Below are 18,290 nucleotides of genomic sequence, written 5' to 3'. Positions count from 1 at the left end.
GGCTTAGTTCCAAAAGTTTTTAATTCATACTACGAAAAATTGAAATTCATTCATAACATAGAGGACCATACAACTCTCAATTTTTTAGACCCTACTATTATCAGAAATAATAACTGCCTTCAAATTAATTAATTTTAAAAATCTACGCCCACTGTACGACTACTGAACTTATTTTTGGGTCTTCTTATAAACCTAAGAATAAATATTGTATTTAATCTAAGAGATCAAACTATACTACTATCTTATATACGATACCACAAGAAAAACATTGCCCGATTAAAAAAGTTACTCACAAATAAAATTTGTCTACAAGATTGCATTGATAAGAATCTAAAACAGAGATCAAGAGAGATGACATATATAAAAAATAATAAAAATTAAAATAATTGCAAAACCTCGACTTTGTGTTGTAAAATAGGTATACCATACATAGATAAAAACTTATAAATTATCAGCAGTATTGAGACCTTATGATATATCTATATAGTCGATTATACAAACAAAATTGAACGGAATTGTACGGTTCGATAAGGAGAGGATAGAAAGACGACTACATAGTCGATTATACATACAAAATTGAACGGAATTGTACGGTTCGATAAGGAGAGGATAGAAAGACGGGACAAAACAAACCTAGTATGTAAGTTTAAATACAAGTATCCAGGCTGCTCGGTATCATATATAAGGGTGGAATAAAAAAAGAATTAAGAACTCTAACGAATTAATACAAGGATGACAAAAATGAAGAGTCAGTGGTTTATTTGTACCAGCCTTACTACAATTATCTTTTTGATTGGAACAGTATAAAAATAATTAATAGAGAATCAAACTACCAAACAAGGCTTCTTTCAGAAATGATACGTATAAAACGCGATAAACACAAGGTTGACAATAAAGAATGGCATTTTTCTGTTAAGATTGCATATATCCTGTAATATCTTTTGTGATTTCTCTGGTCCTTGGCCTTTTGTACATATATTTCGTGGCTCGATCATTAGTACTTCACTGTTTGCCAACACATGAGCACACAATCCTCACAATAAATATCTATACATATATCATAATTTTAACTATACAATGTCTTTGTATAACTCAGATACTTGTGAATAATAAGGTAAAAACTATTTTATTAAAAATGTTTGCGTCATTGCTGTGATCACGTGCTGTGAAAAAATTGTATACTTTAATACATTATATATAACATGTATTTATAGCCTGATGAGTGGCAGCCAACGGAACATTGCAAAATAAAGATTACCAAACAAAGTAAGTTGATTAAGTAATAAATGTATGTGTTAGAGGAACTGTATGAAAAATATCCTGTTTTTGTCCCCCATTTTCATAAAAAAAATATTTTTAAGCATACCCATGAAACTGGGTTCAATTGGAACGTAGTGTAAACGTAAGAACAAATTAAAAGGTAGTGAGTGGTTGAGGGTGAGGAAGGCACAAAAACCGTGAAAAGAAAATAAGAGGGAGGAGGTGAGCAGGCGTTAGAAGAAGCTGTGGGGAGGTGAGGTGCAGTGAGAGGGGTGATCAAACATTTTTTTGGGTTAATTTTACACCTTAATCAAAACAATTTTGCTTCGTTCTAAGGGAGGGCTGATGGAGGGCTAAAGAGTGGCTAAGAAAAAAAAATGTGTGTTAAGAAAATATATATATATTCTATAATATACTAAAAGGGCTGTACACCCCTGCGCGCTCCCGGAGCTAACCCACAAATTTTTTAATATTAGTAAAATACTTAATTTACAGAAAACGTAAAAATGATATTTATGTATATTAATACAGTAGAATTTTGTTTCTTAACAAAAGTAAACGTTACAAAATGATTATAAAAATTAACCTTATTCGGTCATGTACAAACATTAATTGTATCTTTGGATATTTTCTGAGATTAGAAACCATTAGAAAAATTGTTATGTATACTCATAAAAAAGCATTTATTACTAAATGCTGGGCTGTTATTTATTTGATACTTAGTTGAGCTGTTTTTACATCAAGATCGATTTTTAATGTGTATACTAAAAAATGATTCTAAAGCTTTGAGATACGTGAGAAATTTAATAATACTAAGAGAGGTAAATAAGCAATATTTATACATCGACCATCATATTGGCACTTGTGGTTTTAATGGTTTCAAAAAAGCTTACATAAAAATGCCACTATCTACACACATATGTGCCTATGTAATAATGAATGTATAAATACTGCTTGTATACCTCTTAAAGTAATATTATAATTCTTACTCATCTATAAGCATGAGTAACATTGGTATGTGCTAACAAAACAAATATGTATAAAATAATTATTAAGGGAGTAGTGGAAAGTTGCTAAAGTGGGAGAGAATAAATAGTGGAGCGTTTTTAAGACATTATGTTCAGACATTATTTGGGGGCTGAGGAGGTATTCTAAAAAAATGTAACGAGAATTTGGAGTGCAGGTACAAGAATAAATTCAACTCAAAATGACGTTATATTCGCTATTATTTCACCTCAATTAAAGATGTGGCTAAAGGTGGGCTGAAGGGAGTTCTTAAAATTGTAAGAAGAGCTTATCCAGTTATCTTATTATTAGGTGTAATTGTAAGGGGGGCTAAAGAGGTTGGAGAGGGGCTAAACAAAAATCTAATCCAACAAGTACATGGTAAAAACGGATAGAATTTTATCTTATTTAGAGGTTGGTTGAGGGGGGTGGAGAAAGAGCTGAGGGGGTATTTTTAAAATTGAGCGGTGGGTTGAGGGGGGTGGAGGGAGGCTAATTAAAAATAAAACTTAATAAAAATAATGTTAAACTTACAGTATTTTATCTTATTTAGAGTGGCAGCCTAGGGGAGTGAGGAAGGGATGAGTGGAATGGCTTTTTAAAATTACTTTATATTGTTGGAAAATATTTATGATATGTATTCATATAATTTTAATATGTAAATTGCAAAATAATAGTGTCACCTTTACTGAAACCTGTGTTTAAATTTGTCACTTATAGTACATAGAATCATGGATAAAAAGATTCTGGTTTCTAGGGTATATCTCAAGAACTTTATCAAGTTTATCAACTAACTTAAGACATTATTATCCTAATAGGCTCAAATTGTGCAAGTTTTTTTGAGTTTCATGTGAAAGGTGATGTGTGGTATTCAAACATTTTCGATCTGACAGAAGTTTTGCCAGCATGTTTCGTATCGCATTTTAGAATAAAATAGCAGGTTTTGTGGCTCTTGGTCTTACCACATACGTTTGTGCTTAAAGAAAAAAATTAAAAAAAAAAAACATTTCTTTTTGAAACTACAAATTTTATACAATGTTAATGCTCAGTAAAGTAGAATGGATGTAAAAACCAAAAAAAAATCGTTGCTTGCACGCCAACAACAGAAATTTGAATTCTATAACTAAGTGCTGAGTACAATAGTTGTAGAGCTCATTAAAATCAAACTTTTTTTTAGAAAAGTTTTTACTATAGTGCTGTCATAATATTGTTAATAATTAAAGTCGTTTGAAAATGACTAAGAACTCGTTTTTTAGTACCTAACTTTTCTACATTTCATTTTTAGGGAAAATTGTGTATACAAAAGGTTTGGATCTTTGTACAATACACTTTTCTTGCGTTGACCATTTTCGTTAATGTTACTGTTATATCACTTTATACAAAGAATTCGTTTTGAAATACCAAAAAATCGTAGTTTTCAGAAGTGGGGGGCATACTCAAATCATTAATTATATTATGACTTTTTTTTGTATCATTTAAAGCCAAAATATTCGATGTAAAACTTACAGTTCTTATTGAAATACTCGTATTTGTGTTCGGCATTTCCATCTATAGTATCATTTTAAGACGTAAGATTTAATGAAAACTGGTTTGAAAATGTTAACGGATTATTTTATGGTATGAAATATTATTTTATTATTTAATATTTGGTTAAAAAATATAAAATTGATGATAAAATGACATAAAACTGTAAAAATGATCTCCAACTAAAATCCTATGTTTAAAATTACACTTTTAGCTGTAGCAATCTATAAGTTGGCCATACTTTACATGCAAGATATAAAATTTTACGTACAGTAAGCCTTTGTGTTATATGAGTAGACAGTTTGTTCCTCACAGCATGTGGTTAAAAAAAATACAGTTACAAAGTTATACTATTAAAAAATATGTGATGACGAGGTTATGGTGTTGAAGTTTTTCGTAAGTAAAAGTGTTGTGAGATTAAAGGGCTTAGGTTATGGTTTTTAATGACTAGAAAATTTTATTATCTCTTAGTAGGATGCTATTTTAAAGCAATGTTACGCACTCATGTGATCAACAAGCACTTATTCACCGTATCTTCGATCATTTGTGTGAGGCTGTTACTAGTTCACAGAAAACTGTTTTTTAAACATGTTACATGAATAATTATTGCAATCTTTCGTTTGTTTGTAAGTCACTGTTAGGTCTTACATTATCTGTAAAGGAGCTGTCTTATGTCAAGGCACGTAATTAAGCTGTGAAATAGACTCCACGCAATAAAATGAGCCAATCAGAACCACTTTAAGCTTTTCTATTCATCTCAGACAAAGCTCTCCTTGTCCACAGGGGCAGGGATATGTCATGTGCGGCCCATTTGAGCCCTTGCTGTACTGCAATGCATGGCCGACCCGTGGCAGGACCGGAGCAAGCCCCAGACGTCCCGCCTGTTTTCAAAAATCAGTTCGATATTCTGGTCCCCCAATGGGGGACGTATCAGATATCAAGCTGATAAGAACAGATTAGACGTTTATTTAAGTTAAAGACTTCCTGTCATAGACAGGTACAGTTGTTATTTGTATGTTGTGTCAGTGTGTAGGTGTAAACTTTATACATATATATATAATGATTATAGTATCACATATATTTTCAGTCTTTTGCTTCATTGTTATTATTATCACTTTTTATTATTATTTTTTTTTTCCCTTTCTTTTCTTTTTTTTTCTTTTTTCGTTATAGTATAGTAAAATATAATAAGTATAAATAGATAAAATAAATATATTAAAATATTACTATGTCAGGATATTAAAATATTAAATATAGCGTTTACACTAATTGCACTTTTCTTACTTAAATTTAAATCACAGCACTTGACACTTATCCTTGCTTTGGTATACAGTATAACTTGAACCTGTTATTAGGTTGTGTTTAGTTCGTCACTTGTTATTATTTATAAAACTATTTTAGATTATTGCTAGGCCTACGTTGCTGTTTTACTTTCACCGTTAGATACATAATATTAGACACTCAACACCGATTCACCAGTACGGCCACAACGGCGCCAGCGACACAGCATCACTCCTGGTATTGCCGCACCCCATACATATGCTCCACATATATGTCCCTGGACCACCGGACGGTGTCGCTCACCATGAATCGTCGCATCATCCCGGCGTACCATCTGCCTATGCGGAGCATCTTGAGTACCCTCTCGTTGCGCCCGTCCCACGCTCCGAGTGCACCAACAACGAAGGCCTCCACCTCGACGCGGTATCCCCTCGCCGTCAGCTCGTCGACAATCGGCTGGTACTTGGAGATCTTTTCCTGTCTCGCACGGGTAAACGCCTCCCTCCGATTCTCAAATGGCACGCACACGTCCACGATGGTAACTCGGCGGGCCGCCTCGTCGCGCACGACGATGTCCGGTCTAAGCGCAGCCGCTCGCCCGCGGGACCCCGTGACGGTCTTATTCACGGCAATGACTCCCGCGCAGCGCGTGGCCCTGACGAGGCGATCCTGCAGGTTGTCGTGGCGCCGCCGCCTCGCCGTCGAATGCGGCCCACAATGGCACAGAACATGCGGGAGCGACTCAAGCCCCGCCCCGCACCGCCGGCATCTCTTATCCAGCCCCTGTATGCCTCGGATCGCAGCGTTGACAGGCAGCACGTTGAGGCGGGCTCGGTGTATGAAGCGCCACTCGCAGAAGCGGGTGTTCCTGCCAGTCCTGAGGAAGTGGTTGGACGCTGCACTCCTCCTCGTCACCTCAAACACCTTGCCCTGGTCCCTTTTGGCCTCCAGGACGCCAGCATAATACATCCCAAGACTCGCTCGCAGGGCATGGATGACGCCGTTTTTATTTTCCGGCAGCAACGGCCCAGCCCGTCCGTTCACAATCAGTCCCATCGAACCACTCTCTGGGTATCACCTCCAGGACAAACCCAGCCTTGCACTCAACCTTCCGGTGGACGCTCTTACCTTCGACCAGTACGACGAGCCCGCGCCAGATAATGGGACCCCCATATCTCCGGACAGGTAGCGCGCGATGTCGCTCTCGTTCGCGCGCTTACGGAGTCGCTCCGAGGCGGCTTTCTGTAGGAGTTCCATGGCTAGTCCACTCACAATGGGGTCTTTGGCATAAAGGAGCCTGTAGCTATGTGCCACTGTAAGTAGATCGTAGAGATCCGCCAAGGGCAGCAGTCCGCCGCCACCCTGTCTCGGGGCGATGTGTACGATCTCGGCGCTCGCTCGCTGGGGTAGTCCCATCCACGCCTTGGCCATCCTCTTGATCTCCTTGTCCGCCGTTCCGAGGTACTCCTTCTCGATGCTGGCACCCTGCATAATGAAGTCCAGTCTCGGCAGCAGGAACGTCCCCACCGCATCCAGCTTCTGCCACGGTGCCAGCAGAGATTCGTTGATCTTGCCAGCGTCGGCCACGAGGTCTCTGATTCCCGAGACCGGTGTTTGACGCACCTGGTAACCGGTTGGTATGCCTAGGTGTTCGTAGGCCTCCTCACGCTCCAGCGCGGGCATGCTCGCCCCCTGTAGTTCGAAAACAGTCGGCCGCACACCCCCGTTGCGTCCCCCGATGACGTGTAGGGTCGCACACTTAGTTGGGTTGAATGCTATGCCTATCGCCGTCGCAGCCCTCTCCGCAGCCCCCAGCAGCGACGCCATCCCCTCTGGTGAGTCGGCAACTAAGGCCCCATCGTCGGCATAAAAGAGGTTGTTGAATCTTTTACCCCTCAGCGTGTATCCCTCTTCTGACTACGATACCCTCGCGCGACTACACTTTGATCTTAGCCAAAAGGCCGAGAAGCGATGAGTGCAACTGAGAGGGTTGATGTACTTTTGAAGTTATACTTTTATAAGCGTGTTCTGCCCTATGGAGTAAATCAATGATTTCAGATTGGTGACCCTGAGAAAAAGTGTAACGGAAGTGAAATTTGCTTTGATTTTCCCCCTTCACCCCACCTCTTGACGTACTTCTAGTCCCCAGTACACCACACCATATTATCCCACCTCACCAGTCCACACATTTTGACTTTTTCTTATTTTTTTTTTTCTTTTAACTAATTAAAAGAAAAAAAAAAAAAAAAAATCAGTTTTCAAAGAGATTTGAGCCCCCGTCTTCTTGCACACTGGGTAAACTCCTTACCCAATCTGCTATGAGCAAGCTTGACAATAGAAAACCGATTACTTCTGTTTATATGACAGTTCATAACATATTTCTAATATAAATTTTTATTTACTTTTGGTTTAATTATGCTTAAAATTAATAATTTATTTAGTAAAATGTATATTTTGGTACCCAATTTTTTCCAAAATTTAGAACAGATTACTTTTAGATAAACCTATCTAATTTTCAAATACATTCACAAGTTGGTTTTTAAATAAATTTAGAAAGAGAGAAAGAAGTGTGCGTAAAAGCATGAATGTGAGTACATTCATGTGAGAAAAACACTTGCTTGCATTACTGCATTCATTAGTGTTCCTCTCACTTCTCTGAGCTTTTCCCTTACTAACTATGTGAAGAACGTCCTTAAATCAGAAAATTACTATAATTACGAATGAAAGATTGTATAAAAATAAGACACAACAAAAGCTCATTATTGTATTTGTACAATTTTTTGTACAATAAAATTTTTTGTAATTTCTGAAAATTTTGAAAAAATATGAAGAATTGTGTAAACAGTTATTCAATTATTTTAAAAGTAACAAATTAATACTAAGAATATAAATGTTTATTACAATGTTATATGAAAGCTGCTCTGCTTATATACGTACTAATTTCGAAATTTTCGAAACATGTACCTAAAAAATGTACTTCTTTTGATGAATTATTTATTTATCCAATGTATTATCAAACAAAATAAATTAAAACACAGTAAATGAAAACTTACATTAAAAATAAGCAACAAACTGTACGACTCAATGAAATAATCGAGATCCTCATATCGGGCACGCTCATAGCAGAGTGGGTAAGGGCCTCGACTATTATACAGAAGGTCTAGGGTTCGACTTTCCTTGAAAACTGTTTTTTTTTTTTTTTTTTTTTTTTAGAATTGGTTAAAAGAAAAACAAATAAATTATGCTAAATTATGCATATCTGTAGTAAACTAGGTAGTTTGGAGCATAACTATTTATTCATAATTTATTTGCATCGATCAATATTTTGCTATCCTGCTGACAGCCTCTCAGGATTAAAATCATGTGGGTGCTGAGGTAACACGCGTGATGGACACGTATTGCGCCTATAATTCAGTCCAATAAAAGTCATTTTCTTAAGAATAAAATACTGCTGTAAGCATAAAAATTTTATTATTCTCTAGAAAATGACTTCTATTGAACTAAGTACAGTTTGTATATATATGGACTAAATTATAGGCACAATACGTGTCCATAATGAGTGTAATCTTATCGCCCACATGATTTTAATCCTGAAAACGCTGTCAGCAGGACAGCAAAATGTTGATAGATGTAAATAAACTATGAATGAATAGTCATGCTCCAAACTACAAAGTTTGCATTTCAATATTAAAAAGAATTAAAACTTATAAAATTTAAAATGTGTGGTGTGGTGGCGTTGTGATGTCATGTGGCGTCATGTGTTGTCTTAGAGCATATCGATGGTTGAGAGGAAGACAATTCTAGCGTGACGTCACCCCATTTGAAATAGTACGGAGTGACATCACGCTGGGATTGTCTTCCTCTCAACTATCAGTATATACCTGGAGGGAGCATACAATGCTTCGGCCGCAAGACTAGCAAAGCGAGAGAGGGCCCATAAAGCAGGATACGCTTTCTCTCTCTTATACTTCAATGATTGGCTAGCCCCCTTCCGTGTATATAGTTATAATCATCTCTAAGAGTGGAGCTGGTAGGAGAAGAGAGCATATAGATAGCTATTCCTTGATACCCCTCTACCTCTTCAGCCAATATATGTATAACTCAAGCTCTGGTGACATAAAATTCTTACATTACATCTATTAGAGTCCTAGAAGTCAATGATGATAGCTGAGTGGGCTGCATGAGCCGAATGGTGTTTTTTTTTGCAGCTGTAGACCTGGATTGAGTCCCGACTTGGAAATTTTTTTTTTTTTTTTGTTACAGTGTACATTTTCATTGAAAATTCATGCAGATAGAATTGGAACATTATAAAATAAAATAAAATTCCAAGTGAGGAAAATGTATAAGTACAGATGTGCCACTTTAATTGTTACAATACAAATAATTAACACTGAACAATACTACGACAAATATCATAATATACATGAGGAAACAGGGTATGTACAGGATACTTTGCAGCGTTTGAAATATACCAAATATATTTTTACAGAAACTAAATGTACAGATAAAATTTTAAGACAGCTATCATTAATTTGCTTTTAATGGAACATCATCGATTGCGAAATAATATAACTTTGGTATAAATTCTTCGAATTTTTTTAGCAGCAGTATTTTTTTGTTTTTCGTAGTGATAAATCCTAATGCGTAGGGATGTAGTAATAATTTGTTTAAGTAATTGTCATCCATCTTTTCTTTATTTTTAATGATTTCTGTGAATATAATTTTTTTCCTTTGTAATACATTTTAAATACTTTTTCAACAATTTGGCAAACTGTTACTACATTCAGTGATGGCAAAATATGACGACCTCTATTTTTTATTTCTGTCAAAGCTGAATGACTAGGTTCTGAAGTGAATATCAAAGGACATTGGTTACATTTTATTTTATTTCAATATTAATCGAATAACGAAACCAGCAGAGTAACCCACGACATCGTCTATGTATTTTTTTCTTATTCCCTTACCATAGAATAGTGAAATCGTAACATCATTGTTCAACGTCGTTAGTATTTTTTATCAGCATTTTAACAAAAATGATGGATTTTTACTAAAGTAGAAACTGTCGCAAGACCATCTAAAAAATATTTTTAGTTCAGTTAGAGCTAAAGAAGGTTTCATTATTTGATAATGTTCCAATTGTATCTGCATAAATTTTCAATGAAAATGTACACTGTAACATGAAAAAAAAAAAAAAATTTTCAAGTCGGGACTTGATCCAGGTCTACAGCTGCAAAAAAACACCATTCAGCGCATGCAGCCCACTCAGCTATCATCATCGACTTCTAGGACTGCAATAGATGTAATATATAAATTGTATGTCACCAGAGCTTGAGTTATACATGTGATGGCTGAAGAGGTAGAGGGATATCAAGGAATAACTGTATATATGCTCTCTTCTCCTACCAGCTTCACTCTTAAAGACGACTATAACTATATACACGGAATGGGGCTAGCCAGTCATCGGAGTGTAAGAGAGAGAAAGCATATCCTGCTTTACGGGCCCTCTCTCTCTTTGCTAGTCTCGCGGCCGAAGCATTGTATGCTTCCTCCAGGTATATATGCTCTAAGTGTGTTGTAGAGGAAACCGGAAGTACGTCATGGAGGACGTGGTAAAGGGGGAGAATCAAGCAAAGTCCACTTCCGTCACACTTTTTCTCAAGGTCAAAATGTGAGATCCTTGATTTACCCTCGCGTATAACGTACCTATAGAAGTATAACTTTGAAAAGTTTTTAAATAGCTTTTAATAAAGAGTTTTTTCGTACTACATGTATTTAAGTATTTCAATGTCTTAGATGTTAATACATCAAATGTGCTATAAGATTTAGATTCGTTACTATAATGAATTTTATATATGTTTTTAATGATGCTTTCGTGTACATCTTAATAGTCATACTTCGTGTAGACAACTTTTATTTAACTACTTAATTACTTTCACTAAAGTGCACTAAGGTCAAAAGGATTAATAGAAAAGAGCTCACAAACATTTAGATAGTAAAGCATGAGCAATAGTATTTTTCAATCCCAAGAGCCACAACTTATTATTTTTGAAACTTTTCACTCAAAGAAAATTTGTAGATAACAATGCCTTTAGCACTATCTTGCTTATGGTTATTTAAAAAGTCTAGCTGAATCTGAAGAATACTTTTTGTAGTATTATTAATAAGAAGTAACACACTTCACTTCTTCCTACTATAACTATAGCTATTTTTAGTCTTACGGGTCTTTTTATAAGATAGATAGATGTATTTATATATTACATTCTAAGCTTTCATGGATCAATAATTACAAAAAATTATTTTTCTGAAAAAAATTACAAGTTGTTTCATGATGTCTAACTTTGATTTTGACGTAGAAATTTACATATTTTATTTTGAAAAGTTTTAATATACATTACAGTAACACTTGGTAGCAGCTGGACATTGCAACGGATGCTAATATGGTAAAAGTTATGAAAATCTGAGATGATGTTCCTTAGTGAAAGGGATAAAAGATTTTATTGCAGCACATAACAAAGTAACGGTGGCAACGTACTACTCACTGTTAGTTCTAACTAAGACGTAATCATCACTTATAATCTTCCAGATATATTAACTGTTAAATAAGACTAAGAAATATTCGACATCGATGAAAGTTGATACTGCACGGTAATTGATACTCAGTATTAAGATACATTTTAGTTATTTCAAGAACGTCAGCCGAACTGCCAAAACGGATACAACAGACTGCTGATACTTTTCTTATAACATAGTTTTTTGTTTTAAACCCAATAAAAAAACTAGATACAAAATAATACATTCGATGATTCATTTTACCTGAAATCCTATTTATACAAGAAAGTAATTATAAATCAAGAACTCTATAGTAAAGGTATGAATTTCTCAAAAAAAAGCTGTTTGCTCAAGGATAGAATTTTTTTTACAAGTAGTTTTAGTTTCATACCGGCACAATTTGTAAGAAACTACCTAAATATCAAAGACACTTTTGTAAGTACCGCATAAAGAAAAACTTGATGTTATTCTTTTTAAAAAAACATACGGAAATAGTTTTCCTCAATTTATTTACTACTTTAAGTATTAAAACTTGAATAAACTATCATCTTATATTCACTCGGTAGTTTTTATAAAAAACAACTGTGTAATAATATTTTTTAATGACAAAATAAAGAAGTTTTTACGTATCAGTTCGTGCACAATTTTTAGTGCTACGTAGTAACTGGTGTGCAGTAGTTAGGAAGCATGCAGTAATACAGGCGAGGAACTGTTTTTTCAAATATTTATTTGTTGCGATAACTTGAATGCTCTTAGTGCCAAAAAAATTATTTTTTATTACAATAATGATAGCTATTCATTGGAGAGCTGTATTTTGATATGGTTTGCTTCGAAAAAAATTGTAATACAGCTGGCCAAGGAATATATGCTAAGTGGTGAGGTCTTCTTCCCTAAAGTCGTTTCAATTTTACAATATCCAAAACATTTTTGATTGTAGACTTATAGGCAGAGAACTTGATTATCGCTTACATGTGTAGTATGTAATACATAGTAGTACATAGTATGCAAACTTATAACAGGCCACTTTGAATGAATGTGACAAAAAGAATTTATTTAACAAGATTTTAACAAAAAGTAAAATTATCTAACATGATTCATTGGATTCGTAACTTTCTTTTAATATTAACAAATGTCAGTCTTATCTTGATCCACTTCTGTAATCATTTTTCACAAAAAATTTACTCAGCTATTTTAATCCTGAATAGTACGATGTTCTGACACATCCCTTAATCGAGGGGCCTTAAAACACTGAAATGCAGTACCTATCACTGTTGTGAACAATTAAATAGTCCCTTAAAAACAAACTAAGTTTTTTGTCCACATTATGATTGTGTAAAAATACGCAGTGATAGAAAGAAATGTCAAGTTTGATAAGAGTCCTGGCACAGTTTTACTTCTTACTTCCTTGTCATAAATAATCTATTAACATCTTTAAATTCTTGGCACTACCACAAATGGCATCAACTGATAGTACGCTTTTCATGTACACATAACATACAAGAAAACGAGTAGATACGTATCTATTGCACAGATACACGTATGTACACACATACGTGTGGGTTCGAATAAACACTCATAAACATTTACACACACACAAACATTCATAGAAACACTCAGAGCTTCCAGTGGCTAAGTACAGTTATCGAGTGCATTGCTGGAGCGCTACGATGCACAATTCCACTCGGGCTCACTTGCCGTAAGCTGTGGATTATCAGTGATAAAAGACCATTGACTTCAGGTTCAAATTTGCTTGCTAAGCTGATTATCATACTCCATCGTAAGCGAGGTTTATCGGCTGTCTGCCCAAGTTCTGTTGCTGGTGCATATAGATTGGTGGGGTTGAAGAAGTATTAGGGCTACTAGTGGCTGTGTAGCCTGGGTAGCTGGTCTGTGGTGTGTGGATTCCGGAAGAGTTTGAGGGTGAGGAGATGCTCGAGTAGGGGTCGAATGAGCTGGAATAAGGGCCCGTGCTATAAACATAGGAGTTAGTCATTTGATGCTGAGGACTATGTAGGGATGAATGATGATGAGAAGTCATAGATGGGTAGGAGCGCTGTATTAGACTAGATTCAAGGCCACTGTAGATATAACCAGTTGGTGAGGTACCCACAACGGCAACGGCCGTTGCTGCTGCAGCTGCGGCGGCAGCAGCGGATATTGGCAATGAATAATGAGGCCCTGCGATGATGTTTGAGTAGGTAGAGTGTTGTAGATGCTGTTGCTGACCCATACTGTTAGTGGGTGTGTAGTTGCTTGATGTAAGGTTTTCAACTGTGTAGGCTTTGCTGTGCTGTGATTCTTGCTGTCGAGAGCTCAAGCTGTAAATCGAATTACCATAAGCGTCACTATAAATGCCGCTCTGGGAGAGAGGTGGGCTGTAGGTTGGATTAAGGCTAGTAATAGAGCTAACTGCTCCATAGCCTGACATGTAAGGTTGGTGGTTTGAAGCAGCATCGAGCTTATCAGCCAGCGACTCATCGTTAAGGCCAGGTTGATTATGCTGATGTGGCAGCCGCTGACCACCACTTTCAGCTATGCTGGGTATCTGATCTACCAGTGACTCAAGATCACTCAAGCTCTTGGAGGCTACATCCTGATCCACTGGTTGTTTGAGACCTGCAAGAAGATCAAAAAATATTTAAGCTAAGGGCAACGTAACTGTAACAGTATCAATACTCTTTTAAGACTAAATTTGAATCTGCATAAGACACCAGTCTAAATATTGGTCAAACATTTATAAAACTCCAAATCTTATTTAACACCTTATTTTTTAAGTAATAAGCATAACTAATATGCCTAGACAATCATGATACAGATAAAACTGTGGAAATTATTTTTGTATAGTGTATGGATGCTGTCACACTGTAACAAGTTTGACAAGAAGTATTTGAATTCTCTTGAGATCACAATAGGTGCCAAGCTCAGACTAAAAAGGATAGTGAGGCTGTGCATCTCACCTCGAACTCAAATAACTGAAACGTAAAAAGAGCTCACGAGCATAACTTTTGCAGGGCTCGTTCCGAATAGTGTACTGATAAGCGTACCTCGGTTCGCAAGAAATTTCACATTTGGAACGAGTTTGTTATCTATGTCTAATTTTTTCGGGTTCCAGTAATCTTTCATTTCTTGATTAACGTTTATTTGCTGTGCATTCCTATGGTGCTGCCATAATTATTCATTTTTGTGATGGATAATAATTATAAAGTGATAAGTGACACTACACTGACAAGTGCATAGCAAATCAACGGCACGATGAAATACAGAGCCAACTCAGAAAATTAGTGAAGAAAGTATCAACTCGAATTTGAGTTAAAAAAACAGTCAACTTAGATTTGGATTAAAGAAGCAGCCAAATTGGGAGTAATTTTTTGCATAAAGTTTTGTTGTGGCAGCTCTGACATTCGCAATACATGCATACATTTCCAATCAAAGATTTTTCAATCATCCAATATTTCAGAGAAAAGTGTGTTGTAATAGAGCTGACTATTCTTATTGAATTCTGTAATCTTTAAGTCTGCTGAAGTCAGATGTAATTCTGTCATCAGACTTTTGAGATCATTTATTTCAAATGTTAATTTATAAAGCTTAACTAATTTTTTTCTTAATATTCAATGTCTTGAATAACTCACTTATTGAAACTCCTAATGATATTCTTTTTATAAATTTTAGTATAAAATTGAGTAGCTATTGTAATCTTTTTTTTTTCTACTTATTAAACGCATTAATTTTATATCAATGCTATGTACTATTTTAAATTTGTTTCATAAAAACTGTGATATTCTTGTACAATAGTAACAAGGTAACCACTAATTAACAAAAGTAAACACTGAAATTCCATATATTTGCAAGTATATTTCTGTAATCGTATGCGATATTATAGTCTTATTTTAAATTATTTAGCCACTTCTCTCTCTCCTATGGTCACAGAAGCCTATTAGAGGCCACGATTAAATAAATATAATACACTCTATAACAACAAAATAAACTTTTTTTTTCAAACACTAAATGATTAAAATTCTCTGTTTGCAAACGTATAGATACGTATATTGTGAATGCCAGTGCTGCCATGACGAAACTTAATAAAAAAAATTACTCCCAAGTTGGCTTTTTCTTCCACCTGAATCCAAGTTGGCTACTATCTTAAGCCAAATCTGAGTTGACTGCTTTTTGAAACAAAATTTAAGTTGACTCCTTTTTCACTAATTTTCTGAGCTGGCTCTATTTTTTACTGAGCCATAAAAATAGGTTACGATAGAAACGTTGTCATAACTTATACATATTGAGCGTCATTAAAGCACAAAAACATTTTAAATATAAATGATAGACAGATGCATAATAGAGACAGCTTCTGTACTATTAAATTTACGTTTATGTACTGTGTTGTTACTTGAAAGAATTATAGAAACTTTTTATCGATGTAACGTCTTTAACAGTGATTTTATGGGTGCCTTTTTTAAACTTCCTTCATAATTTTTTTCGTAATATATTAGAACTTACAGTCCCGAAAGAAAACTTATTATTAACAACGAATATATTAGGGGTTTTACTGTAATCTGATTACTTTTCATTAACTTTTCTAATGCTAAGAGATTTTCGCATGTAGAAAATAACTTAGTTATAATGCTTGATTTTTTTTTACTTATTTATTAAAGATTTGATAAATTGACATGACTATCATGTACAAAATTGCGGTAACTCAAAATTGCTCATTAACCGTAGCTGACGGCATCTTAACTGTCAACCAACATTTATTTCTTATATCTAAGGTTTTAAATTATGGATGCTGATCAGTAGCCACGATAGCTGCTATTTGGAAACACTTACTCACAAGTGACAGACCCAGCCTTTACTCAGTAGTTGGTCATAGCGGCTCACATGTGCATGTATTTAATTGTGGTTTGGTAAATTAGAAACTATGTAAAATATTGGTCTTCGTTGCTGAGTAAGTGCATGATTCACACAATTAATCTTAAGAGGTTTCTTAATATGCCAATGACAATAGTATGTACATGGGAAGTAGCAACACAGCAATGCAGAGCTGTTATTCGTACAGCCTATCTCAATAGCTTAAACATATATACTAATCAATAACTAACTCACTATTTTTTAACTACAACTAGTTTTTTAACATGTCAATGTATAATTGACATAATCATTAGTAACCTGTGCCTTTTTAATTTTTGCTTCGTCATAATAATGGAACCAAAATCACTGCAGCTATTGTACAAAATGTTAAAAACAATAATTCCTATGAGTTAGCACTTTCTTCAACCTCAATCTTAGGAAACGCTTTCTGTACAGAAATTTTGGTGTTGAAGCTCTTTTATAGGAAATTTCGAGTTTAAGCTTTTTTGAAAGCTATTAAGAGGTAGCACTTTTTTTCACCCAAGCTTCGATTTTTTTTAAATGCATAGCATTAGATCCACATTATTTTGCAAATATTACATGTTGACGGTTGGGTTAAAGAAAGTGCTAATTCAGAGATGCTTCAACAAATAAACCAACACAAATTTGCCTTGAGAAAAGTTCCAGCTCAAAACTGTCTTCAAGAAAGTGCCAACTTTAAGAAGTACTTTTATTTATAATTTTGTGCTTCACAAAAATTTGCTACTATTTACTCCTTAATCGTATACTCAAATTTTCAAACAGCAAAACTCAAAGTATGCCTTGTGTATTCCATTAGCTGTCAGTGGCTTCGTAGTAAAGCGCTTACTTTCTGTTAGGAGGGCTCAGGGTTTGAGACCCCACTCTACCTCTTTTTGTATTAGTTCATGTTCTGAAGCTAAAAAAAGTACGATTTTTCTGTAATATTCTTAGTAGAAAAAAAAACTAATTCTTACGCAGAATTTCTCTAGAAATACAAAAAAAATGTTTTCAGATTATCAACAGCTGGAAACACTTGCTTGTTTATTAATTTATAAGGAATGCCATATTTTTAAAGTTAAACTTTTATAGGTCCAATTTGCGTGAGTACATCAACGATTTTTGATTATTGACCTTGAAAAAAAGCAAGCCAAAAGTAGATTCTTACACGTTAGTTCTCCTTTGCCCCACCCTACATTGTTGCCGAATCAAGAAAAAAATTTTAAAAATTAATGCTTTACTTAGATTTTTGTTTATAAAAATTGTTTGATAGCATATTTTATTCCTTTCGTTATACTCTATAAGAAACCAAGTTCCTTGCCTGTTTATTTGAATGCTATTTATATATATATATATCTCCCTATATTATATAGTGGTATTGATGAAAGTTAGTCTCAGCCCCCCGCTCCCCCCACTCTCCCTCAGCTTCCCCCGATTAACGTAGTTATTCGCGTGTTTTAACGTCATTTTTAATCAAATTATATTTGAGTAAGCTCTCCCCCGCTCCCCCTCAGCTCCTACTCAGCTCCCCCTCGCTACCCCTTCCCCTCCCACTAATAAAATACTTATTTATCTAATGTTTTACCATCATAAATGTAAAAAAATATACGCAGATTAGTACCTAAGTCATACCTCATTTTTACTGATCATAGGTCTCCCTCAGTCTATTCGCTTCCGCTTACTCACTATGTGTCTCTAAAGTACCATTAGTTGTTTAACTTGATTAAACTGTTACATTTAAAATCTCTTTCTGGTCCATGTCTATTTTACACAAATATAAAATTCTTAATTACTTAAGGACTTTATTA

The 18,290-nt window shown here is 35.1% G+C and overlaps 2 protein-coding genes and 1 pseudogene across 3 annotated transcripts in view; all 3 read right to left on the bottom strand.

Annotated features, from left to right (window-relative positions):
• Positions 1–4,586: 4,586 nt before the first annotated feature.
• On the bottom strand, positions 4,587–4,766 carry LOC149375796 (U2 spliceosomal RNA; annotated as a pseudogene).
• Positions 4,767–6,144: 1,378 nt separating this feature from the next.
• On the bottom strand, positions 6,145–6,897 carry LOC149375795 (uncharacterized protein T26G10.4-like). The gene has a single exon (XM_089596565.1). The coding sequence runs from the start codon at positions 6,895–6,897 to the stop codon at positions 6,145–6,147; it is 753 nt and encodes a 250-aa protein (XP_089452691.1).
• Positions 6,898–12,419: 5,522 nt separating this feature from the next.
• The window catches only part of Tdg (Thymine DNA glycosylase), an 889,072-nt gene continuing 883,201 nt past the window's right edge, over positions 12,420–18,290 (bottom strand). For both annotated transcript variants that reach the window (XM_089595813.1, XM_089595819.1), the window contains exon 11: positions 12,420–14,235. In XM_089595813.1, the coding sequence (XP_089451939.1) occupies positions 13,385–14,235 (851 nt within the window). In that variant the 3' untranslated portion in view covers positions 12,420–13,384. The remainder of the gene's footprint in view (positions 14,236–18,290) is intronic.

This window comes from Copidosoma floridanum, unplaced genomic scaffold (assembly GCF_036245765.1).
Source record: "Copidosoma floridanum isolate Cflo_tuat_1 unplaced genomic scaffold, Cflo_Japanese_pri ptg000004l, whole genome shotgun sequence".
Taxonomy (NCBI): domain Eukaryota; kingdom Metazoa; phylum Arthropoda; class Insecta; order Hymenoptera; family Encyrtidae; genus Copidosoma; species Copidosoma floridanum.
This window is presented reverse-complemented; position numbering and strand designations above follow the sequence as displayed.

Coding starts and splice junctions, on each gene's coding strand:
- LOC149375795 (XM_089596565.1), bottom strand. CDS start 6,897: ATGGCGTCGCTGCTGGGGGCTGCGGAGAGGGCTGCGACGGCGATAGGC.